The 26,505-nt window shown below is 44.4% G+C and overlaps 1 protein-coding gene across 1 annotated transcript in view; it reads right to left on the reverse strand.

The window, feature by feature from the left end:
* The window catches only part of ARHGAP22 (Rho GTPase activating protein 22), a 221,858-nt gene extending 195,657 nt beyond the window's left edge, over window positions 1-26,201 (reverse strand). The window contains exons 1-2 of the mRNA XM_033208776.1: window positions 25,955-26,201; window positions 22,377-22,539 (exon numbers count right to left, since the gene is read on the reverse strand). Coding sequence (XP_033064667.1) covers window positions 22,377-22,428 — 52 coding nt within the window. The 5' untranslated portion in view covers window positions 22,429-22,539; window positions 25,955-26,201. The remainder of the gene's footprint in view (window positions 1-22,376; window positions 22,540-25,954) is intronic.
* Window positions 26,202-26,505: the final 304 nt, after the last annotated feature.

Raw genomic sequence — 26,505 nt, forward strand, 5'->3', positions numbered from 1 at the left:
TTCTGTTGGCTTTGGCTCTACCCTACCACCTCGAGGCCCCAAACCACTCTATAGGTCCAGAAGTCTGCTTTCAAGGCATTTGATTCCGTCTGGTGACTCCTGTTAGCAAATTTAAAGCATATGAACTTTTTGAAAGTTATTGAGTCACGCCCTTGACAATATAGTCAAAGTATATTAAAGCAATAGGATTTCATCACAAAATGGATGTAAACCTCTTCCCATTCCCCAGGTGGCCCCTTGGAGTCATCAAATTTGGTGCAGATAGGACATGGGGCCACAGTGACATATCTTGCAGTAAGGGGAGCAAAGCTTGCCTTCCCATCCACCAACCTGGGGAGTCCGAGCTGAGAGAGGCCACCACTCTCAAGATGCAGTGGTGGCCATGGCTGTGACTAAGGGAGGAACACAGTGCACACCCCTGATCCATGTGTCTGCTCCTTGGAGTTTATCTTGCAGGGAAAGGTGTATTCACAGCATTACGTGTAACAGTAAAAATCTAGAGATACCTGGAATGGGCTCTGTTGTGCTACCCAGATGGCCCAGGACTAGCTCCCAGCAGCTAATACCCAGACCTTTCAGCCTTTGCCTCCACTGGGAATTTCTCAGAGACATACTCCCTTACTAGGGCCAGCCACGACCACTGGCTGGTCATTTTGGGGGTATAGAGGCCTGGCCTTCTTGCCCCAACTTAGGACAGCCTGGAAAGCCCAGCTGACCCTCAGAGCTAAGTATGGAGTCCACTGAGGCTGCTGTTGTGCCTGCATTGCAGTCTGATTTCGCCTTTTGCTCACTCCTGCTTCCTACCCTCTCCATGGGTGTCAATCACAAGGTCATCTAGATATTCTCCTGTTTTCTTCTAGAAACTTCGTATTTTGTATATTTGTATTTAGGTCTACCATCCATTTTGAGTTGATTTTTGTAAAAGGTGTAAGGCCTATCCTTTCTCCATTGAATTACCTTGACTTCTTATCAAAGGTCAGTTAGTTACATTTGTGTGGGTCTATTCTTGTTTATTTGATTCCATTCTTTCATGTGTCTATCCTTTTGCTGTATCACCCTGTTTTGTTTACCGTAATTTTAGTGTAAGTCTTGAATTTAGGCTGTGTGATTCCTTCATTTTTGTGTTGGTTATTCTAGATTTTTTGCCTTTCCATATAAATTTTAGAATCAGTGTGCCAATGCTTGCTAGGATTTTGATTGAGAATTCACTGAATCTATATAGATCAATTTGGGAATAATTGACATTTAAATAATATGGAGTCTTCCAATCCACAAACACAGAATAGCTCTCTATTTCAATCTCTGATTTTTTTTCCATCAATGTTTTCTGGTTTTCTGCAATAGATCCTATGCCTGTTTTGTTAGTTTATAAGTAAATATTTCATTCTTTTGGTGCTATTTTAAATGACAGATTAAAAAAATTGATTTCAAGTTTCAATTGTTCATTGCTGGTGTATGGAAAAGCACAAAATAGCTTCCTAGGAGTTTGATGGGGATTGTACTGAGTCTATATACCAAGTTAGAAAGAAGTTAATGTTTTTTTTTTTTTTTTGACGGAGTCTTGCTCTGTCACTAGGCTGGAGTGCAGTGGTGCAATCTCAGCTCACTGCAACCTCTGCCTCCCAGGTTTGAGTAATTCTCCTGCCTCAGCCTCCTGAGCAGCTGGGACTACAGGTGCCTGCCACCACACTCAGCTAATTTTTATATTTTTAATAGAGATGGGGTTTCACTATGTTGGCCAGGATGGTCTCGATCTCTTGACCTCGTGATCCACCTGCCTCGGCCTCCCAAAGTATTGGGATTACAGTTGTGAGCCACCGTGCCCAGCCCAAAAGTGACATCTTAACAATATTGAATCTTCCGATCCATGAAGGTGGAACGTCTCTCCATTTATTTCGATTTTCTTAGATTTCATTAATCAGAGTTTTATACTTTTCTGCATAGAGATCATGTACATATTTTGTTAGATTTATAGGTATTTCATTTTTATGCTAATGTAAATGGTATCATGCTTTTATTTTCAAATTCCAGCTGTTCATTGTTGGTATAAAAAAGGCATTGGTTTTGGATATTAACCTTATATCAAGGTTTAATATATAACTTGCTATAATCACTTACAAGTTGCAAGACTTTTTTTCCATCAATTTTGTGGAATTTTCTGCATAGACAATCCTGTCTTCTGTGAAAAAAGGCAATTTTATTTCTTCCTGCATTCTGTGTATATGTGGTTTCCTTCTCTTGTCTTACTGCATTTGCTAGGACTTCCAGTACAATGTTGAATAAGAGTGGTGAAAGGGGACATCCTCGCTTTGTTCCAAACATAGAGGGAGAACATCTGGTTTCTCACAATTAAGTATAAATTTTGCTGTATGGTTTTTGTGGATGTTCTTTATCAAGTTGAGGAAGTTCCCTCTATTTCTAGTTTGCTGAAAGTTTTTATCATGAATGAGTGTTAGATTTTGTCAAATGTTTTTTTCTGCATCAATTCATATGATTGTAGGATTTTTCCTCTTTAGCCTGTTGATGTGGTGGGTTATCACATTGTTCATCACATATTAACTACCACATGATAGTTTTTTGAGTGTTCAATCAGTCTTCCATATCTGGAATAAACTCCACTTGGAGTATATAATTCTTTTTATACATTATTGGATTCAATTTGCCAATATTTCACTAAGGACTTTTACATCTATATTCATAAAAGATACTGATGTAGCTTTTCTTTCTTGTCTTTATCTGGTTTGGGTATTAGGGTGCTGTTAGCCTGACAGAATGAGTTAGAAAGTGTTCCCTCCACTTTTATATTCTGGAAGATACTCTGGAGAATTTATCTAATTTCTTCCTTAAGTGTTTGGTAGAATACACCAGTCAAACCACTTGAGAACAAGTGCTTACTTTGTTGGAAAATTGTTATTTATTTAACTTCTTTAATAGTTACAAGCCAATTAAAATGATATATTTCTCCTTGGGATATCAATTATACTTCTTAAAAAATATTTTCTTGTTGCCCTAGATTTTGCAATATATATTTACAGCTAATCTGAGTCCACTCTTAAATAACACTACTGCTTAAAAAATAGTACAAGTTCCTTTTATCAGTATTCCCAGTTCCTCCCTCCTGTTCCTTATAATATTACTGACATTCACTTTGGTTATCTACCTGTTATAATCACCCAACACATTGTTGCTATTGTCACTTGGACAAACTACCTATTAGATCAATTAAGAATGAGAAGAATGAAGACTTTGTTTTACTTTCATTTATTCCTTCTCTGATGCTCTTTCTTTATGTAGATCTGAGTTTCTCACCCATCATTTTCTTTCTCTCTTTTAACATTTCTTGAAGGACAAGCAATGAATACCCTTGGCTTTTGTTTGTCTGGGAAAGTATTTAGTCCCACTTTTTTTTAAAATGAAAATTATTTTTCTATTTCAATAGTTTTGGGGTACAGGTGGTTTCGGTTACATGGATGAATTCTATAGCGATGAATTCTGAGATTTTAGTGCACCTGTCACTCGAGCAGTGTACACTGTACCCAATATGTACTCTTTTGTCCCTCAGACTCCTCCCAATCTTCCCCATGAAGCCTCAGAGTCCATTATATCATTCTTATGCCTTTGCGTCCTCATAACTTAGCTCCCACTTACAAGTGAGAACATATGACATTTGCTTTTCCATTCCTGAGTTACTTCACTTAGAATAATGGCCTCCAGCTCCATCCAAGTTGCTGCAAAAGACATTATTTCATTCCTTTCTATTAACCTTCACTTTTGAAGGAAAATTTCAGTGGGTATGCAATCCTATATTGGTGGGGAGTTTTATTGCAACTTTTAATACACGAACTATTCAACATATTTTTGTTCAACAGTTGAAATATTTCGCTTCACTCTCTCCTTGCTTGCGTGGCTTCTGTTGTGAAGTCTGATGTAATTCCTAGCCTTGTTCCTCTAAAGGAAAGGTGCTCCCCATACCCCTAGCTTCTTTCAAGATTTTCTCTTTTGTTTTCTGCATTTTGAATGTGATATGCCTAAAATGTATACATTTTTTGTTTTTATCCTACTTAGGTTGGTGGTTTGTTGTCTGTCACTGCCTGGAGTTGGCCAACTCCAAGTTTAGAGGGCACACAGTCCTTCACAAGACCAGCCTCACTTCTGACACCAACTGCAAATTGGGGGGTGTTCCCAAAACCACCCTGGCTAGGAGCTATGCTGTCTTTAATATTTGCTGTGTCTCCAGATGCCAGAGCCAAATCATTGATTTTAAGTTTGTTCAGCTTTTTCCTTGTTGTAAGAATGAGAGTGAAAATGTCTAAGTTTTCACATGTCAGAGATGAAACCAGAAGCCAGAGTCTTTCCATTTTCATTACTGCTGCACAATGCTGACTATTCTTTTCCTTCATCTACCCCTGGAAGATCCTGAGTCACCTGCCAGAGGCCCGTGACCCACATGGAACACATCAGTGGACAGTTCCCTCAGGCCTTTCCATTGGATGATATGAGCATGAGCTCCAGGAGGTAAGGGTTTTTGCCAATTGTGTTGCCTGCTGTATTCTAGTGCCTAGAGCAGTGCCTGGCACAACTCATGTTTGCTGGGTGACTGCATAAATTATCAACCCTTAGGAAACTTTTGAGATCATTTCCCAGGCCTGTCCACCTTTAATGGCCCCAGTTAGCTCTCGTTTCTGCAGACAGTCTACCTTCTTCTGAGACTCCCAGGTCTGAGGTTTGCACTGACTGCATGCTAGAGAAGTAAAACTGAGAGAAAGCTTCAAATATAGGGTCCCTGTGTCCAGTCTCCATCATACGACTTGGTTTTCAAAAAATTCCCAAAGGAAACAATTCTCAGCCAGAGATTAACAGTGGCATCTAATTGTTTGTCTGGAAGGGAGTTCCCTCTTATTCAGGGTTTACCCTGTGCCTTTCCTTGAACTCTCTGCTTTTAATTAGACATGTAATCCTTATTACAGTATTGTGAGATATGGCCTATTGTGGTCTCACTTTTACAATGAGGAACTGAAGCAGAGAGATTATATCACTTGAGTAAGGGCACAGAGTAAGCAGATGGTAGAACCTGGATCCACACCCAGGCCTGGCTTTCTCTCGACTGTTTTTACATTTTGTGAGAAAATGATGTCAGCAGCAGGGAGGGAGGGCTGGCTTTCCCTGTGGACTTTCCACAAGAAAGTCTCTGTTTATATCCATCTGCAGAAGGAGATGGGCACATTAATAGGGACAGGGTCATTCCACAGGGCTAAGAGGAGGAGGGAGCAGAGAACTGGCATGGGAGGAGGGAGAGCCTTTCCCAACTCAACACTGGGCCAAGCTGGCTGCAGGATGCCCTGACTCCTGGAAGTCTCCAGGGCAGGTGTCAGAGTTGACACCATGGGCATCTATGCCCTATGTTCTCCCTCATCTTCTTCCTGGCCACCAGGATGCTGCTTCCTCCCATGCTTGTTTCTATGGTAACTGATAGGAGGTGTTACCTGCCAGCCAGCTCACCTGTTGAGAGAAGCCAGTTTGCACCAGTAGCTCAGTAGTATCATGGGTAGCTGAATGGGTACATTCAGATTTGGGTGGCGGATTTGATGGCAGCAACCAAAAGCTGCCATCAGTGTCCCTAAAAGCAGAGGTTCTGCTATGAATGAGCACTAAAGGTGGGTCAGCTCAGGTCTGGGTTAAGTCCTGTCTGCCACTAACTAGCTGTGAGCCTTTGGCAAGTCAGTAAACTTCAGATCTTTCACTTCCTGATCTAGCCAACAGGGAAAAGTTCTCTGCCCTCACAGAGCTGGGCCATAGGACAGGATAAGCTGCTGGGTACAGGGGGTGGTGAGCCTGCACTGTGGTTTGCCAATTTCACAACCATTCCTAGAGTCAAATCATTTCTCCCAGATGTGCAGAAACAGAAAACATTGTAGGAAACATTGTAGTCAGGGTCTCTAAGAAGAGCCGCTGACTCAGCCCTTATTTGGTTCTGTGGCTGGGGGTGGGTGAGCCTGGGCTTCCGCTTGGCTCCCTGGAGGGCAGTGTGGCTGGCAGAGCATCTGTCTAGACACTCTCTGAGGCTCTGCCCAGCCTATTCCTTGGCATAGACTCTCCTCTGCTTCTCAGGGCTGACAGTTTCTGAGCCCAGGAAAGCAAGAGGGCTGAATCATGTCCCCCCACCTCAGTTCATGCTGAAGCCTAACCCCCACTGCCCCATACAGAAAGTGTCTGTATTTGGAGATAGGGCCTTTAATGATCAAAGTTAAAATGAGTGATTAAGTTAAAATGAGGCCATTAGGGTGGGCCCTAGTCCAATATGACTGGAGTTCTTATAAGCAGAGGAGATAAGGACACAGACACTGACTGTGTGAAAACAGAGGGAGAAGGTGATATTTACAAGCTAAGGAGAGAGGAGAAAGAAGCTTGCTGACACATTGATCTTAGACTTCCAGCCTCCAAAATGGGGAGAAATACATGTGTGTTGTGAAAGCCCCGTGGCCCGAGGTACTTTGTCATGGCAGCCCAAGTAGACTCATGTACCTGCCCTCCCTCTTCCTCAGTGTGAACAAGGGAATTCCAGCACCCATGGGAGACTCTTGGAGGCAGGACTCCTTCTGGGTCCATCATGAATGAAGCACTTCATCTTGTTTCTGGGCCTCTCTGTCTCTTGTTGCCCCTACCCCCACTTCCGCACTGGGCCTGGTGTTTCCCTGGATCCCAACTCCCTGTCTCCCCGGGCATGACTAGTTTCATACTCCTCCAAGGTTGGCAAGAGAAAAATGCCTAGGGTTTAGGTCATAACTTGCAGCACAGCTTTGGGTGCCCCGTAACTTGTCCCAGTCCCTTGGCCAGCTCTAAGTTCAGCCACGGCTGTGGTGAAACATCCCCTCTTGGGTGAGCCCACTGACGGCTTCCCACTCCAGGCTCTCAGGCCTGGGCTTTCTCTGAAGCCACAGGGACCTTGGAGCCCTGGACAAACAAATGCAGTCCAGAAGGGCTGGGTGTCCACACCCCTGGGGTGGCCCTCAGCCAAGGGAGAAAGGGGGCTGGGTAAGCCCTACCCTCTCACCTTCCAGGCTCATGGCAGGGGAGTCTGCACTCTTCCCAGAGTCACTGTGGAAGTGAGTCTTGGAACAGCAGCAACCTTCATTATGCCCCTCACACTGGCCTCCCCTCTTTCCTGGTGTCATGCTTTGCCCCATCAGTCCTGCTTCCTGGCATCACCTCCCAAATAAACCACCTGCACCCAAGCCCTTGTCTTAGGCTCTGCTATTGGACAACATAAACTTAAACCACTTCCTGGCTGGGGAAGCAGGATGGAAGGACTGCACTTTTGAACTTCAGTTTTCTCCTCTGTAAAATGGAAACATTAATATCTTGCAAGCTGTCTACAGGAATTAAATGACATCACCCTTGTGGATATTGAAGAGAGTTGTAAACTATGCAAGGTGATCTCAATGCTGTTATTTATTATTATTTTTAGTCTGGTGGTAGCATCAGGTCCTTACTCTATCTCTTTTTATTAAAGAAAGAAGAAGGAAAATCTCCATCTTCAGACTCATTTCTCAGGGGTCCTGTGCTGTCAGGTGCAGGTGAGCATCCTGGAGAGGCATGGGGGCTAAGGGGTTAATGACACAGCTGTTCCCTCTTCCTCTGCCCTGCACAGCTTCAGTATTTCTCCAGTGGCTGTTGATAAAGGCATGTTAGCTGTGGGGACACTGCATAAAGGAGACATTCGGGGTGTCTGGGTATTTCCAGCCCAGCCCTGCGTCCATGCTGTCTGTGTGCCTGTGTCCCATGCTTGGTGCTTGTGCAAGAAGACTGGGGTGAGCAGGATGGAGCCCTTAGAGCTTGTGGCATGGCCCTGGTCCTCTTCCAGGAATGTCTGCTTGAGTCTGCCCACTGGGCTGCTCCTGCCCAGGCTCCAAGAGCCAACAGGGATTCTCCTTGCTCTGGGACCCTGCCTTGAACCCCTGGGTTGCATCAGGATCCTCCTGTTTCTGGCTGCTTCTTATATCCCCTGCACCACAGCCCTGCCCTTTTGCGGACCAAGATCTCCTAGAAAGAAGGGGCTATATCTCTACACGTGTTATGTGTGTCCAAGCTTTAGAGCCATGACTGCTGGCAAACAGTACCAGCTCAAGACCCATTGCTGTAGTCATCACTGGTAGGACAGTGGGAGACCAGCGAGGAGTTTTCACTTGAAGTAACCACAAAGAGGCCACGAAGTGGGCAGGCAAAGCCCAGACGTTGACTGGCATGCAAAATCCAGAGTGCTGGGAGGGAAGTCAGAAGGGACAGGACAAAGGGTCCAGGAAGCAGAGCCACTTGTAGAATCAGGATATGAAAGTAAAAGGTAACAAGTTGGAATAGTACACTGGGGTGGGCAGAAGACATATCAGGGAGGGCTGGAGTCTGAGAGGCTTCCTCGTGATAGCCAGGACTTCAGCTTTATTCTGAGAGCTCCAGTGTGAAGGGCCAGAGTGGGTTGTTGGGACAATCAGAAAAGCTGCCTGCATACACATTGCTGCTATCCCTGCCAGGCCAGTCTCTGAGAAGCTGATCTCCCCAGAAGCCAACCAGGCCTTTAGATAAACGCCACTGAGAGTTAACTGCCCTGGGCATCCTCAGTTCTGAAGCTGCAGATGGAGACAGGCTCCAACTATTGTGTTGAGGTGGGGGACAAGGGGTAGAAAGGATCCGTGAATTATTGCTTGTGTGAGGCCATGCAATAGGTGTCATTCGTCACTCACAGAGCTGTTGTCCAGAGACAGCTGACAGGGGACACAGGTATACAGATGGATGGATGGATGGTGAATGAATGAGTGGCAGATGAATAGCAAATGGATGAATGGTGAATGAGTGGGTGGATGGGTGGGTGAATGGGTGGATTTTTAGGTAGATGGATGGATGGTAGATGGGTGGCTAGATGGATGGATGGTAAAGAGATGGGTAGATGAATGACTGGTGGATGTATAAATGGATGGATGAATGGGTAAATGGATGGATAGATGGGTAGATGGATGGATAAATGGTGGATGGGTGGGTAAATGGATGGATGGCAAATGGGTGAATAGATGGATAGATAGATGGAGAGATGGATGGTGGATGAGTAGATGGGTGGGTGGATGAATGGGTGAATGGATGGTGCTGGGGTCAGTGAGACGGGATGAAAAGAAGAGAGAACCTGCTGGAAAAGTCAATAAGAAAAGGTACAAAGTATCCTCACTTCACCTATCCCTTCACCTACATTCCCCTCCCAACAAGATGTCTCCATCTTCCTCACTGCCAAAGCCAGTAGGCTGGCCTCAACTTACCTTCTTTCTCCCCCTTTTCCACATGCTGCCAGCCACTTGTGCATTCCATCTTCTTAGACTCTGTTATGTCTCTACCACCACTCTTTTGGCCTATATTCTCATAAGCTTTCCTTGGACTGCTTAAGTAGTCTCCTGACTAGTTACTCTCCCTGCTCTGGTCTCTTCTCCCTCTGCCCATCCACTACCCCTCCTAGAGCCATTCCCTTAGAATCTTAGAATGGCTTCCAATCTTCCATTGTTTTCCCCTAATAGAAACTGCAGAATGAGGTCTTGTAGCTGCTTCATAATGCAACTTGGTTAGGTTGAATTACACTTCCCAGGATTCCCTTTTGTGTATCTTTCCTATAAGTCTGTGCCACAGGGAGATTCTTGGGGGGATTTGGGAGACATACATTGCTGCCTCACCTCATCATTGTGGACTCACCTCATCAGTGTGAAGCAGCAGCTGGGCCTGCCATTGTTCCACCTTCCCATGAAGCCTTGGGCAACTTCTTCAACTCCCGGACCAGGGGTGTGTGTGTGTGTGTGTGTTTAGCTTAATGATGAAGGGCCCTGGCTTCTGCAGGATTACCTTGTACCACCAAAACTAATCATCCCATTATCCAGCTAGAAACCCCAGACACCTGAGTGTACTGTCCAGTACTGTCCAGTACTGACAGTATTCCCCTGCCCAGTACTGTCAAGTGTTGTCCATTTTTCTTCCCAGTATCTCTTGAACCTCCTTTTCCCTCTATATTCTTATTTACTCAAGCCCTCAGGAAGGTCACCTGACCACCATTAGTCCCACTTTCATGCTATTTATTCATTCTATGAATAATATTTATTCACAAACAACTATTAAACATATATTATGTGCCAGTCATAATCCTAGGCACTGTGCAAAAGAGCTCTAACTTTAACCTTCCCCTTCTCCTCCTAATTCTAGTGGTGCTTAAATAATGAGCAAAGGGATAGTGGCAATAATGCCTGCAAGATCATGCCTATATCCTAATAAGAAAGGGGGTATGGGAAACTTGAAATAAAAAAGTAAAAGGCAGGACTTCCAGCTATGGCTAAATGATGAAGTCAGCAAATTCTCTCCCCAAAACACAACTATAAAGCTTGAAAAAACTGATAAAAACAACCATTTCTGTACTCTGGAAATTGACCAAAGACATGCAACAATCAGAAAAGTGCTTATGCTTGAAAAACTGTTAAACTTTGAGTAAGAACAGAACAAGTCTGCTTTGCACTCTTGTACTTTTTGTTAGGGCAATTCCTATCCCACTTTTCTAAGCTCAGTCCTTACAGAGGTTCTGTCAGAGTTGGGCATTGTCATAGGGAGTAGCAATTTTGCTGATGTAGTCCAAAGTTGCTTATTCAATTATGATTGTCAGTAGAACTGACAATATTGGCAGCTAGTGAATGGGGAGGACCAATGCTCAATTAGTCTGAGGTTGCAGTCAAGGTTGGGGCAAATATGTTCCTGGCTTGGACTGTATGCATGTGCAGTGGAGACCAAAGATGGCTCAAAGTATCCACACATTCTTGCCAACTCTAAGGCCAAGGGCATGTGCAGAGGTGACATGAAAGGTCCAACAAAAAGTAAAAGCCAAGGCAGTCTTGAAAACAACCTAAAATTCCATTAAGCTGAATGGAATTTCACTATGCAGTAACCTGAATCTATAGGAATAAATGAAAAACATGTGGGTTAATAAGAAGTTCTGATAAATGTATTTTTCCTTTTAACATCTTTTAAAGACATAGTATGTATAAAGCTATAATAGTATATTTTCGGGCTTATCATGTATAAATGTTATAAATGTTATATATGAACTTTGAGAATATTTCCCTACCCATGCACAGATCTGTTGGCAGAAAATAGAGGATTTACTGGCTTATGGTTTGTATATGACATCTGTCTCATCATTGGCTGATTACTAAATTACACAGCAACAACAGTGACCCTTAGGAAGGCAGGTTTAAAGGTACAAGCAAGAATAAAGGCAAATATAACAGATATTAGTTGCTATGTTCTGTGAGGGAGACAAATTTCACAGATTTAGGCCAGGCAAGTTATTAAACAAATGAACAATTTAACAACAACATTAATCATGTGAGAAAATCAGAATTTAGGGTTCTTAAAATATGTTATCTAAAATGCCCAATTTCTAACAACCAAAAAACAAAAGAGAAGTACAAAGGAAAAGTGTGACTCATATGTAAAAAAAAAAAAAGTCAGTTGCAACTAACTCTTTGAGTATTGCCAGATTTTGGATTTAGCAGAGACTTTGAAATAGCTACTGTAAATATGTTTTTAAAAAACTTAAAGAAACATGATTAAAGAATTACGGGGACATAGGACAATAATAAATCAATACATAGAGAATTTCAATGAGATAGAAAATGTTTAAAACCAAATGGAAATTCTTGAATTGAACATTCAATAACTAAAATAAAAATTTGCGGCCGGGCGCGGTGGCTCAAGCCTGTAATCCCAGCACTTTGGGAGGCCGAGACGGGCGGATCACGAGGTCAGGAGATCGAGACCATCCTGGCTAACACGGTGAAACCCCGTCTCTACTAAAAAAAATACAAAAAAACTAGCCGGGCGAGGTGGCGGGCGCCTGTAGTCCCAGCTACTTGGGAGGCTGAGGCAGGAGAATGGCGTAAACCGGGAGGCGGAGCTTGCAGTGAGCTGAGATCTGGCCACTGCACTCCAGTTAGGGCCACAGAGCGAGACTCCGCCTCAAAAAAAAAAAAAAAAAAAAATTTGCTGAAGGAGCTCATCAGAAGACTTGAGGAAGGAGAAGAAAGAACAGGTGAATGTAAAGACAGACCTATAGAAATTAACGAACTTGAAGAACACAAAACAATTTTAAAAATTGGAGCACAAAGAAAATACTTTCAGAGATCTGTAAAGCAACATAAAGCATGCCAACATATGTGTAATGCAAATCCCAGACAGAAGGAGACAAAGAAGAAAGAGACAGGAAAACTATTTGAAAAAGATAATTACTGACAACTTCCTAAATTTGATGAAAAACATTATTTTCATGTATAATTATCTCAAAGAATCCAAAGTAGGATAAATACAAAGAGATCTATACCTCAGCACATTAGGACAAACTCTTGAAAGTCAAAGAGAAAATCTTGAAGCAGCAAAAGAAAAACGTCTTGTTGCATGAAAGGGAGTACTGACACAATTAACAGTTGCCTTCTCATCTGAAACAGTGAAGGCCAGAAGTGGGAGGACATATTCAAAGTGCTGAAAGAAAAATACAAACTGTTAACTAAAAATTCTATATCAAAAAATACATCCTTCAAAATGAAGGCAAAATAAAGATATTTCCATAAAAACAAAGACAGAGTTCCTTGCTAGTTGATCTATGTTATAAGACATTAAAGGAAATTTTTTAAGCTGAGAGGAGTTTTACTATGCAGTAACTTGAATCTATAGGAATAAATGAAAAACATGTGGGTTAATCTGAAGGTCCCATAAATTTATTTTTCCTTTTAACATCTTTTAAAGACATAGTGTGTATAAAGCCATAGTTATAACAGTGTATTTTTGGGTTTATCATATATAAATGTTATAAATGTTATATATGATAAGCCCAAAACAATAATAGCACAAAGGAAAATGGATAAAATGGAGCTGTTTTGGAGCAAAAGTTTCTACATTTTACTGGAATTATTAATCTGAAGTAGATTAAGGTAAAGTGCATATTGTAATCTCTATAGCAAACACTAAGATGACACAAAAATACAGTAAAGAATAGAAAAATTAAAATGGTATACTAGAAAATATCTATCTCACACAAAAGATGGTAAAAGAAAAACAGGAACAAAAAAGAGAAGACATATAGAAAACAGATTATAAAATGGCAAATGTAAATTCAAACGTATCAATAATTATATTAAATGTGAATGGTCTAAATACCTCAATGAAAATACAAAGACCATCTCCATAAAATGGCAAGATCCATTTGTATGTTGTCTAACATTATAGATTCAAAGACACAAACTGATTAAAAGAAAAAGAATAGAAAAATACATGCCACACAACAGTAATCATAAGACACCTGGAACTGGTCATGTTAATATATGGTAAAATATACATTAAGGAAAGAAACATTCTGGGCCAGGTGTGGTGGCTTATGCCTGTAATCCCAGCACTTTGGGAGGCTGAGGCAGGTGAATCACCTGAGGTCAGGAGTTGGAGACCAGCCTCAACAACATGGAGAAACCCCATCTCTACTAAAAATACAAAATTAGCTGAGTGTGGTGGCACATGCCTATAATTCCAGCTACACGGGAGGCTGAAGCAGGAGAATCACTTGAACCTGGGAGGCAGAGGTTGCGGTGAGCCGAGATCATGACATTGCACTCCAGCCTGGGCAACAAGAGCAAAACTCTGTCTCAAAAAATAAATAAATAAATAAAAAGAAAAAGAAAAAGAAACATTTTGAAAAAGAGGAACATTTAACAATGAAAAACAGTAACGGTATTAGGAAGTTATAACAATTATAAATGTATGGAGATAACATGAGAGCCCCAAAATGCATGAAGCAAAAACAGACAGTATTGAAGGAGAAACAAAGGACTAATTACAGTTGGAAATTTCCAGATCCCAATCTCAATAATTGATAGAGCAACTAGACTGAATATCAGCAACTATATAGAAGTCTTGAACAACAGTATCAACTAATTTGACCCAATCAACATACATAGGGCACTCCTCACAATGACTACAGAATATACATTATTTTCAAGTATATTTAGAATATTCTCTGGGAGAGACCTATGGTAGGCCATAAAACAAGTCCTGATCAATTTAAAAATTTAAATCATACAAAGTACATTATCTATCTTGGAATTAAATCAGAAATAACAACAGAAAGAAATTTTGGAAACCCTCAAATATTTGGAATTTGAACAACACACTACTAAATCACCCACATGTCACACAGGAAATCAGAAGGGAAGTTGGAACATATTTTGAATGGAATGAAAATGAAAAACAATATGCCAATATTTATGGTATACAGCGAAATCACTATAAGGAAATCTATAGCTTTAAACACCTATATCAGAATATAAAGGCTCAAATCAATAAGCTAAGCTTTCACGTCAAGAAACTAGAAAAATTAGAAAGTAAATCTAAATCAAGCAGAAAAGGAAATAATAAAGAGAAATAAAATGAAATAAAAAATCAATGAGCTAGAAAACAGTAAAACATTAGAGAAAATCCATGAAACCAAAAGTTAGCTTGTTGAAAAGATTAACAAAATGGAAAAGCTTTTATCCGGACTGACCAAGAATAAAAAATCAGTAATGAAAAAGGGGGCATAATATCAACTCAACTGAAATTAAAAAGACTTATCAAAGAACACTATGAACAACTTTATGCCAACAAAGACAGAAATTATCATACATATACATGCATGTGCCCCCACCTCCTGCTAGAGACATATAAATAGATATAACACCAATGCTTCACAACATCTTTCGGAAAATGAGGAGAGAACACTTTCCAACTCATTCTATGAGGCCAGTATTACCTTGATATTAAAGCTAGACAAAGACCTCCTACAAAAAGAAAACTACAATGCTAATATCCCTCATTAACACATATAAAAATGCTCAAGAAAATATTGGCAAAGTAAACTCTGCAAGATATAAAAAGGATTACACACCATGACTCAATGGGATTTATCCCAGGAATGCAACATTAGTTTGACACCTGAAAAAATCAATTAATGTTGTACATCTATTATACATCTATATATTTTACTAATACAAATAGAATAAAGGACAAAACCCATATAATCATCTAATGGATGCAGAAAAGCATCTGACAAAATCCAATAGCCATTCATGATTTTAAAAAAACAACAACTCTCAACAAACTAGGAGTAGAAGGGAAATTAGTTAATATGTTAAAGGGTATCTGTGACAAACCCAGAGACCAATATCATATGTAACCATGAAAATACTGAATGCTTTCCCCTTAAAATAAGGACAAAGGCAGAGATAGCCACTTTCTCCACTTCTAGTCAACAATATACTGTATTATTCCATCCAGTACAATAGACAATGAGAGAAAAAGGGGAAAAAGAGGGTCAGGAGAGGGAAGGAGCGAAAGAGAGAGATAAATTTAAAGCCAGATTGGAAAGGAAGAAGGAAATCTGTCTTTATCTGCAGAGGATATGATACTGTATTTGGAAAATTATCACAAGAATTAATTTAAAAAACTGCTGGAGCTAATAAGTTTTTCAAAGTCTCAGGATACAAGATGGACATAGCAAAAACCAATTGTATACCTACACCACACATCAGCAACAAAAACTCCATAAATGAAATTAAGAAAACAACACCATTCACAATAGTATCAAAAAGAATAAACTATTTAGAAATAAATTTAACAATGATGTGAAGACATGCATAAAACACTTCTGAGAGAAGATAAAGAAGATATAAATAATTAGAAGTACATTTCTTTCTTCATGAAGTTAAAGAATCAATATTGCAGGATGGCAATTATCTTCCAATGAATCTACAAATTCGATGTGATTCCTATCAAAATCTCAGAAACCTTTTATGGGGTGGAGAAATTGGCATGCTAATTTGAAATTTTATATAAAAACACAAAGGGCCCAGAATAGGCAACATAATTTTGTAAAAGGATAAAGTTACAGACTACCTATTTTTACATTTTCTCCAAAGTTACAGTAATTAAGATAGTATGGTATAGGCACAAAGATAGGCTACAGGTCAATAGAATATAATTGAGAATCCAGAAGTAAACCCCAATATTTGTGGCTAGTTGATAGTTCAAAAAGGAGGTTGGGCAATTCAGTGGGGAAAGGAAAATCTTTTAACAAATGGTGTTGGGACAATTGACTATCCATAAGCAAAACTGCAGCAGCAATAACAACAACAACTAAAACCCTTCGAACAAACAAGCAACAGAACAACCCTTTGACTTTACCTCATACTATATACAAAAATTAACTCAAAATGGATCTTAGCTCTAAATGTAGATGCTAAAACTATACAACTTCTAGAAACAAACACAGGAGAAAGTGTTTGTGATGTTAGGTTAGGCGGACTCTTAGATATCACGTCAAAAGCAGGATTCATAAAAGAAAAGATAGAAAAACTGAACTTCAACAAAATTAAGATATTTTGCACTTTAAAATTTAAGTACACCATTAAGAAAATTGAAAGTCAAGCCACAGACTAGGAGAAAATATAGGCAAATTATATATCTGATAATAGATTTGTATCTAGAACATGTAAACATTCTTACAACTCTAATAAGACAGACAACCTGATTTAAAAATGGGCAAAAAATTTAAATAGGTATGTTACCAAAGAAGACATACAAACAGGCCGGGTGTGGTGGTTTATACTTGTAATCCCAACACTTTGGGAGGCCGAGGGGGATGGATCACCTGAAGTCAGGAGTTTGAGACCAGCCTGGCCAACATGGTAAAACCCCATCTCTACTAAAAATACCGTAACTAGCTGTGCATGGTGATGGGTGCCTGTAATCCCAGCTACTCAGGAGGCTGAGGCAGGAGAATTGCCTGAACCCGGAGACAGAGGTTGCATTGAGCCAAGATCACGCCATTGCACTCCACTCTGGGCGACAAGAACAAAACTCAGTATCAGAAAAAAAAAAAAAAAAAAAAAAAAAGAAATAAAAAGACATACAAATGGCTAATAAGCACAGGAAAGTACATTCAACATCATTAATGGTTAAGCAAATGCAAATCAAATCCCCAATAAAATGCCACTTTACACCCACTAGGATGACTGTAATAAAACAATAGCAAGTGTTGGTGAGGATGTGGAAACATTGGGACCCTTATGTGCGAGGTGGGATTGTAAGATGGTGGGAATGTAAAATGGTACAGATATTTCAGAAAACATTTTGACAGTTTCTTAAAAATTAAACATAAACCTACCATATGACCCAGTAAGAGAAATGAAAGCATGAGTTCACAGAAACACATGCATGGGAGTGCTAATAGCAGCATCATTCATAATAAACCCAATCCAAAAACAACCCAAAAGTCCATCAATGGGTGAGTGGAGAAACAAAATGTATATCCCTACAAGGGAGTATTACTCAGCCACAAAGGAACACACTGATCACTGATTCACACGAGAACATGAATGACCCTCAAAACCTTATGGTACATGAAAGAAGCCCAGTGCAACACACTACACAGATTATGCTTCCATTTATAGAAAATGCCCAGAACAGGCACATTTATGAAGACAAAAAGCAGATAAATGGTTTCCTTGGGCTGGGGTTGGGAGGGAGGATCAGTTGCAGATGGGCTTGAGGGAATTTCTTGAGGTGCTGGAAATGCCCTAAAACTGGATTGTAATGATGGTTTTACAACTCTATGAATGTAGTTAAAATAATTTAGCTGTGAACCTCGAATGGGTGAATTTTATTGCATGTAACTTACATATCAATAAGGCTGTTAAAATACATAGAATATGATAATAACCAATGCTATGAAGAAAAAAACTGGGAAAGGAGTATGGGAAGGCAGGGTGGGGTTTCAATTAGTGTGGTCATTAAAACCTCCAGGCCCCCAGGATGTGGTGGGACTGCTCTTCCTGGGCCCCTTGCAGGTGATTGGGGCAGTGATTAGCGTGGGACAGTTGTGAGCAGAGTGTGATGTGTGTTCCTTCCAGACTGAGGATTTAACTGCTGACATGAGACCATTCATGAGCTCACTATTTCTGGGGCCTCTGGTCTGGCAACGTCAGCCTGGGTCTTTGAGTCACTGTGATTGACAGGGCAGGATCCACCCCTCAACTCACCCAGGTGACCTGTGACCCGGTGGTTGTGTAACTCAGCCCATTCAGACTCACCCAGGTGGTCAGAGAAAGCCTTAATAAAAGCTTTGGGTAAAAATCTGAAGGAGGTGAGTCTGTAGGCCAGGCGGCTGTCCTGGGAAACAATGGTCCAGAGAGTGGGCAGAGCATGCAAACACCAGAGCAGCAGGGAGGCTGGCACTGCTGGTGCAGAGCAGGGGCAGCGGGGTGGGGGAGTGTGGGGCACTTGGCAGGAGATCCTTCAATGGGCAAGGCAGGTGTCAGGGGAGGGCAGGCAGCCCACAGAGGTGCGATAAGTGGCCTGGACATCTGTGTGGATGTGTTGAGCAACATGGATGCCCATAGGTGTGACAGTGCTGATTGGATTTAGGTTCAAAGAGTCTTGCTCGGTGTAGTATGGAGAGATGGAAGGGCCAAGGGTGGGAAGAAGAAGAGCAATGGGGAGGATCCTTTGCAAAGATCCAGGTGACAGCTGACCTCTCACCGCGCTGCCATGTGATTATTCCTATTGATTATTCCTATGAACATTCTCATCAGATCAGTCTGTGCTTATAACCATCAATAGCTCCCTATGGCTCACAAGAACAAGTCCAAGTTTCTCAATACAGCATCCACCTACCATTCCTCCGTTATTAACCCATTCCAACCACTTCAGTGCCCCTCTCTCTGAGTCTCCTATTCTCCCAGAACACAGTCATGCCCCCCTACCTGGGTTCTCACAGTCCCCTTACATCCCTGCCAGCAGTGGGGGAGAGAGTATTCTCTGGGAAAGGCCAAGGTGAGGACAGCCACAGAGTCAGGGAGGCATGGGAGAGGGTTTCGAAGGAGCCTCCCTACCCCAGGCTGCTCCCAGCCTTGGTCCTGACGTTAGCGTGCAGGTCAGGGATTTGGGGATTTGCAGGAGTGGTTGGTTCAGAGACGTCTTCTCCTTCTCTTTGGACACTCTGGCTGGGTATGGGCAGAGGCCACTGTCTTTCTCTCCACTGTGATCCCGAGGCACAGTGGCTCCTTGGGGTGGGGAGTGCCAGGAGGGTCAGACAGGGAGAAGCCAGCAGTCCTGGGAGACAACCAGGCAGACCAGTGGTCTGAAGCTTGGGAGCTGAAGAGAAAAGAGGCTGCAGCTGGTCCTGCTGGCAGGAGAGTTCCCTAGGAGGAACTGAGGCCCACAGTGATGGAGCTGAGTGTGCTGCTCACTGCTGGGTGAGACCTTTAGCATAGAACTCACCAAGTGAGAGGTCAAGAGGCTCACCACGGCTCCTGCTGGAGGGAAAGTGCTGGTACGTTCTCTATGTGGCAAGATTGTGGACAAAGTGAAGAAATGAAGTATAGCAGTACAATTTAATCTGTAAGAACCTTTCATTTGCCCTCAATCCCTGAAGATGTCAGTTAAAAGCAAACTTAAGTTTCTCCATAATCTCCATTAGCTGAGAAAGACAGAGGGAAGAAGGGAGGGAGGGAGGGAGGGAGGGAGGCAGGCGACAGCAGAGAGAGAGAGAGAGAAAGAGAAAGAGAGAGAGAGAAAGAGAGAGAGAGAAAGAGAGAGAGAGAGAGAAGAGAGAGAGAGAGAGAGAGAGAGAGAGAGAGAGAGAGAGAGACTGGGAGGTGGCAGGTGGAGGGAAGAAAGAGAAACACACAGAGGTGCTAACTGAGAGACCAAGGATGGGGAGGAGAAGCCCCCTCCCCCTGTGCTGGAGACTTTTTTATTTTTTCCTGGAGCCTGTCATGAAATGGCATTGCCAGTCCATTTTTACAGAGTTGTCAAAGAGTTCGAGGTTAGGTAATCATTTACAAATTAATCCAGTGTCAAAAGGAATGAATGTGGATGAACCTTGGAAAAATTATACTAAGTGAAAGAAGCCAGACACAAGGCTTCATAAAAGGATACATATTGCATGAGTCCATTTACATAACAAATCCAGAATTGGAAAATCCATGGAGGCAGAATACAGATCAGTGTTTGCCTGGGGTGGAGAAGAGGGAGCAACCTCTTAATAGGTACAAGGTGATGGAAAAATTTTGGAATTAAATGGAGCTGGTGGTTGCACAACATTGTGAGTGTATGAATTGTCACTGACTTTTACACTTCAAAATGGTTAATTTCATGTTATGTACATTTCATCTTGATAAAGACATTAATTCAATCAAATTCATTAAGTTCAGGTATGTCATGCAATATGTCCTCTGTCCCTTTCTCAAAGGATTTGTACCTATGCTATGAATCCGGGGAAGAATTTATTTCATCATAGAAATCTGATGGCTGGAACCTCCTACAAAAGCAAGTGACTGTTCCTTCCAAGTCATATAATGCAATAAACCCAGCACAGGGAAAATAATAACTGGAGATATTAGGTATCAGGCTTGAACAGAGTTAAAGGCTAATCTCAGCTGCTCCCCCACCCCCTATTTTCTCCTGTGGAAAGCGAGATCTAGGGAAGTTGACAGTGTGAGAAGTGCCTGCAGCATGAGGCCAGCCCAGGGGTCCTGGCTTCTAGCCCACTCCGTTCTTCATGAACACAGAGCTTTACTCCTCACCCCATGAATATCTACTCAGACCACAGCAAAGGGGCTCTGTGGAATCTGAGCCTACCCTGGGCTTGGTCCGCTGGATCCTGAACCTGGTAGCACATTATATTACATCACCTGGGACTTTAAAAATATGCTGATATGTTGGATTCATCCAAGACCAATTAAACCTGCATCTCTGGAGGGGGAGCCTGGGGATTTTTAAATGCACCTTGGGTGATTTTAATGTGGAGGTTGAGGTCCATGACTGCATTTTACCCACTAGCTTCTAGAATTTCCAATCTTTACCAGTCCTGTAGGGGCTCAGGCAACATCTCATACCTGAGCCCATCAGGTCATGCATGTGATCTGACTAGCAACTGCCAACCATCACCTACACAGCCCATGTAGCCAGCACCTGCACAACCCACCCAATCATCACCTGCATAGTCCACCCAGCCAGCACCTGTATAGCCCACCCAATCCTCACCTGTGTAGCCCACCCAACCAGCACCTGCACAACCCACCCAGTCAGCACCTGCACAACCCACCCAACCAGCACCTGCACAACCCACCCAGTCAGCATCTGCATAGTCCACCCAGCTAGCACCTGCACAACCCAGCCAATCATCACCTGCAGAGCCCACCCAACCAGCACCTGCACAACCCCCCCAGTCAGCACCTGTATAGCCCACCCAATCCTCACCTGCAGAGCCCACCCAACCAGCACCTGCACAACCCACCCAGTCAGCACCTGCACAACCCACCCAATCCTCACCTTCAGAGCCCACCCAACCAGCACATGCACAACCCACCCAGTCAGCACCTGCACAACCCAGCCAATCATCACCTGCATAGTCTGCCCAGCCAGCACCTGCACAACCCACCCAATTCTCACCTGCAGAGCCCACCCAACCAGCAACTGCACAACCCACCCAGTCAGCACCTGCACAAGCCACCGAATCCTCACCTGCATGGCTCACCCAGTCAGTGCCTGCACAATCCATCAATTCATCACCTGCATAGTCCATCCAGCCAGCACCTGCACAACCCACCCAATCCTCACCTGCAGAGCCCACCCAACCAGCAACTGCACAACCCACCCAGTCAGCACCTGCCTGTGACCCACATGCATAACCTAGCCAATCCTCACCTGCACAGCCCACCAAAACAGCACCTGCCTGTGACCCAAACAGACAGTCATCCCACTTGATCTAACAGTTATCTCCCAGGCACTTTACTGAGGGACGCAAACAGACAGTCATCCCATTTGGTCTAATAGTTACTTCCCAGACACTTTACTGAGGATTACTGAGGTGTCCTCACTATTTCTCCAGTAGCCCCTTGGCTGGATCCTTTCCAAGCAGGGACACAGAATAGCATTCAGCTGCACACAGCTTTCCCCTGTGAAGGACTTGCTGACTGCCCCAGCAGTCCTTGGACATAGGGGTCCTTACAGACTCTGAATGCAATCAGAACCCTGAGTCAATAGATCCCAGGACCCTGAAGCCTCTGTTTTTCAGGCAGACACAGAGCAGCTGCATTAGTTCAGGGGTGGGGGTTGTGCCATCAGCCATTGCCAGGAGCTGAAGGAGGTCAGAACCCTGACCACAGATGCTGCCTGATGCTCTCAGCCACAAGACCAAGACAGCCTCCAGGGACCCCATCCTCAAGCAAGAAGTCAAATGCAAAGGTAATCATTTCCCACATAGAACATAATAAAATTCTTACTGAAATATCTGGCTGCAAACGTCCTCCTTTTGCTGGAAGCTGTCGGCAGCATAATGAAGCTGGCAGTCTGTGCAAATTTCTTCTGTATCCTTTTTATAAAGAACCAACCACATCCTCAAGCAGACAAGCTAACTCCTGTTTTCCAGTAACAGGAGATCCACATCTATAGAAAATAAATATATTTAGAATGCCCTTTATCTGGTATTTTCTTGGATTTTAAACAAGAAGCCTTGCTGTGAGGAATTAATTCATTAAGCATAAGTGCATCTAGGGATCTTGGAATGGCCTTGAGCAAGTCATGGGGTCTTGGGGTATCAGTTCCTCAAATCTGTAAAATGGGAACGATAGTGACAACCACTCCTCAGAACAGAGGATTGAGAAGTGGAAAGAAGGGGCTTTGTGAGCAAAGCCCTCAGCACACATCAGATGCTATATTTGGTTTTTTTCCGTGAGCTGACCTGGATTTAAGGGGAGCTGGGTTTCCAGAAAGCCTTAGAAATAAGTACAAAGGACACTGCAAATTTGCAGCATGACTTCCAGGATGCATTATGGTCTTCGTCTGGTGGGCACAGCAGTCCTGTTAGTGGGGAGAGCAAGTCCCACAGAGGGACAAAGTCCAAGAACACCCCATGTGAGACCCTCACCAGGCACACAGGCTGCTCATGGCATGGCTTCTCCATTCCATTTCTGGAAATTTAGCATCATTACAGCATAATTTACAGTTGTGGAGAATCAAAAAGAAAAATCCCGATTATGAAACAGCCAAGCGATGTTTATGGAGCCATCAACATCATTGACATAGTGGTCCTGGCAGTCTAAGGCAAAGGCAGGCTCCAAGGCGGTGGATACAATGTTGTCTAAATGAGGGCAGCATTGATTCAGATGGAGCAGTGACTCCTGGGAGGGCATGCACCTGAATTTTCTTCCTAGCACCCTCCTTGTCTCCTCTGCTCTATTGAGCTTGCATCACGTTTATTGACAGTGACGTGAAACACCTTTCAATTGCAGAGAGCATGAAAGCAGTTAAAACCCAATCACTGCTATAAAGATAAAACAAGCATAGCTAGTGCTCAGTGGCTCAGTGCAGGGTAGATCCTTCCTACACCTGGGCTTGGGGGTGCAGGAATTGGGGCTGTCACCACTGCAGGAGGGTAGAACCTGGGCTGCCGGACAGTGCTCAGTGGGCGGTGTTGGGGGAATGTCATCTTGGCCCATGCCTTGGGGGTCTGTGGACAGTTCCTGCTGCTAATGTTCTCAAGGGAGCGTTGGACAGCACGGAGAAGGGGGCTAACCTGAGCCTCTGGGGAGTGACCAGGGACAGTTAGGAGCGGAAGGAGGCAGCAGTCAAGCACTCAACTGCTTGAAGAGAGCAGCAAGGGCCAAAACCCAAGGTGCCAGCATGTCCTTGCCACAAAGTAAGCAGTAATTTGGGTTGCAAAGGCCGGAGTGCAAGGCTGATAAGAGCCCACAGGTACACAGGCAGAGAGGAGTGAGAGCAAGAAGCCCATCCCACGACCTGGTGTACAGGGGGCTTTGGAACTAAAAACTCTAGGACCAAGTCCAGGTTTTCCTTTTTCGAGTGCTGGGAATTTAGACATGGGCTAGATTTAGCAAAAAAAAGGTATAGGATGCCCAGTTAGTTTTGCAGTGTAACTGTTCCAAATATTGCATGGAACATAATACCTGCTAAAAAGGTATGCATAGTTGACCTGAAACACTATTCAGATTTAACTGGGTGTCCTGTATTTTATCTGGCAACCTTATACCTTCTAAATATCCATTTTCTCTTTGATCAAAAAAGCTAATACCACCAAGTAAGAAACTTTCAACTGCAGACAACAAGAAAGCCAGTTAAAAAGAGGGGATTTATTGGTTCCTTGAGTAGGAAAGCCCTCATAATGTGGACTTCAGGCATGACTGGATCCAGCAGCTTGGCAATGTTAACCAAATCTGTTTTTTTTTTTTTTTCCCAGTTCTCCTGTTTGCTTCTGGAATGCCTGCTTCATTCTCAACAAAATCCCCTCATTATTAAAAAATGCTGGACACCAGCTCGCTTCAGGAACTAATACTCTTTCTTTCACCACCAAGACAAAGAAAGAGCCTATCTTCCAGTGTCTCTCAGAAGTGCTGGGAAACTGCCCCTCCCTACTCTTCCAAGCTTCTCTTCTGGCCTCATGGCCTTGATTGGGCCACTCACCCATCCCTGAACCACCCAAACCAATGCAATGTGCTGATTGACTGAAGCCAACCTGGTCTTATACCAGGAATAGGGTAGGTTGGCTTCGTAAAAGCCACCTCGGCTGGTATGGAAAAGAGGTGGATGCTAGAGTGGATGCCAGCCACTGCAACCAAGGGTGGGGAGAAGGGCTCCAAAATACAGTGCTCACAGTGAGGTTGCCCTAAGGATAAGATACATGAGACCATCCCACTGGTGTGGTGTGTGTGTGAGTGTGTGCTGTGTGAGAGGAGAGAGAGGGAGAGAGAGACAGAGGAAGAGGGGGAATGTTAGTTCCTCTCCTTGGACATGCTGATTTATTTATTTCTTTCTTCCTTCTTTCCTTCCTCCCTCCCTCCCTCCCTCCCTCCCTTCCTTCCTTCCTTCCTTCCTTCCTTCCTTCTTTTCTCTCTCTTTTCTTTCTCTCCTCCCTTCCTCCCTTTCTCCCTCTCTTTCTTTCTTTCCTCTTGGCCAGGTCCATGATCCAATCTCCTTCCTGGTCTCGGGCCCCTCCCCTGAGAGGCAGTGAACTAGGCCTGTGTGCCTGGACAGGTCCCTGCTCCTCACTGACCTCCATCCACACCATGGAGAGTGGATGTGTGTGTGTGTTTTGGGGGGGACGCTGCATCAGGAGACCTCTGGTTAGGGAAGTTTTATCAGGAACCACCTCTGTGACCTTTACCAACCTCAGCCAATAGTGGTGACAAGGTCCTACAGCGTGAGCCTCTCCTTTAGGAGGCTTGGGGACAGAGCTCTGCCCACCAGCTGGACAGTGACCTTGGGGGGAGAAGGGACAGGAGACTGCTCTCCAGACTCTCACCCCAGCCCTCGCCTTTCCCTCACCCACCTTTCTTTGCAGCAAGTTCAAATGCAGGTCATGCACCAGCTAAGCGGGCACAGCTGGGCACAGTTCCCGGGGCCTGCCGGGCAGCGCTGGGAAGGGCGGCAGAGAGCGCGGGCTGGACGCTTGTCTCGGAATGACTCAGCCAGGAGTAGCCGCCGCTGGCATGGGCCACGCAGCAAACGGCCGCCCTGTGGGGGCTGGAGAGGCCAGGTCTTCTGGAACCAGGCCAGCGCACCCTGCCCGGGCGTCACCCCACCACGGACAATCGCAATGACAGTCAGCACTTCTCAGCACACTGTGGATCACACGCGTTAGCCTGGCACCTGGCTGTGCCCCGAGGTGGGCATCACGGTGGGACTGGGAGGCACTCCAGTCACAGGCTTCACCAGGGCCGAGGTGGCGACGAAAACCCGTCTCTCGGGCGTGGCAGTGGCCTGGCCACGTGCGCTTCAGGACTTGCACCCACATCTCCCGCCAGCGGTGAGCGGGGCCTCCAGCAGAGCGGGCGGGGCTGCTCACCTGGAACCAGGGCCTGGCGTCTCCTCCCTCGCCTCGGCCGCCCGGGGCCTGCCTGGAGCTCCTTTCTCGCCGCCCGGCGGCAGCTCCTGAGCTCTCGGCCGGCTCCTTTAGCCCCGCAGGCTCCCTGGCCGTGACCCTGCCCCCGGCCTCCGTGTGATGAGAGGGCGAGCAGGGCGGGGGGTATGCAGCCAGGGCCCCGCATCCTCAGGCAGGACCAAGCTCCCGGCTACTCGGCGCCTCTGGGGGGGAGGGGGCGGGGGGGGGGGGGGAAGCGGCGCGGCGGGCGGTCCCCGCGAGTCGAGCGCCTGAAGCAGCTGGGTCGGGGATGGCCCGGCGAGGCTGACCCCTGCCGGGCAGCGCGGGTGGCGCCGCGGGCGGAGGCGACCTTCCTGGGCCCTGGTGCACGGCGCCCCCTGGCGGGCATCGGGGACGCGGCCTCCCGAGCACCCGGAGCGCTCGCCGCGCCTTCCCTCCTGGCTTCTGGTTACCCAAGCTCATCTCGCCCCAGCCTCATCTGTAGCTCACTGTCCTGTGCGCCCCGTGCTGCTGGC

The sequence above is a fragment of the Trachypithecus francoisi genome, unplaced genomic scaffold (assembly GCF_009764315.1).
Source record: "Trachypithecus francoisi isolate TF-2019V2 unplaced genomic scaffold, Tfra_2.0 Lachesis_group9, whole genome shotgun sequence".
Classification (NCBI taxonomy): Eukaryota; Metazoa; Chordata; class Mammalia; order Primates; family Cercopithecidae; genus Trachypithecus; species Trachypithecus francoisi.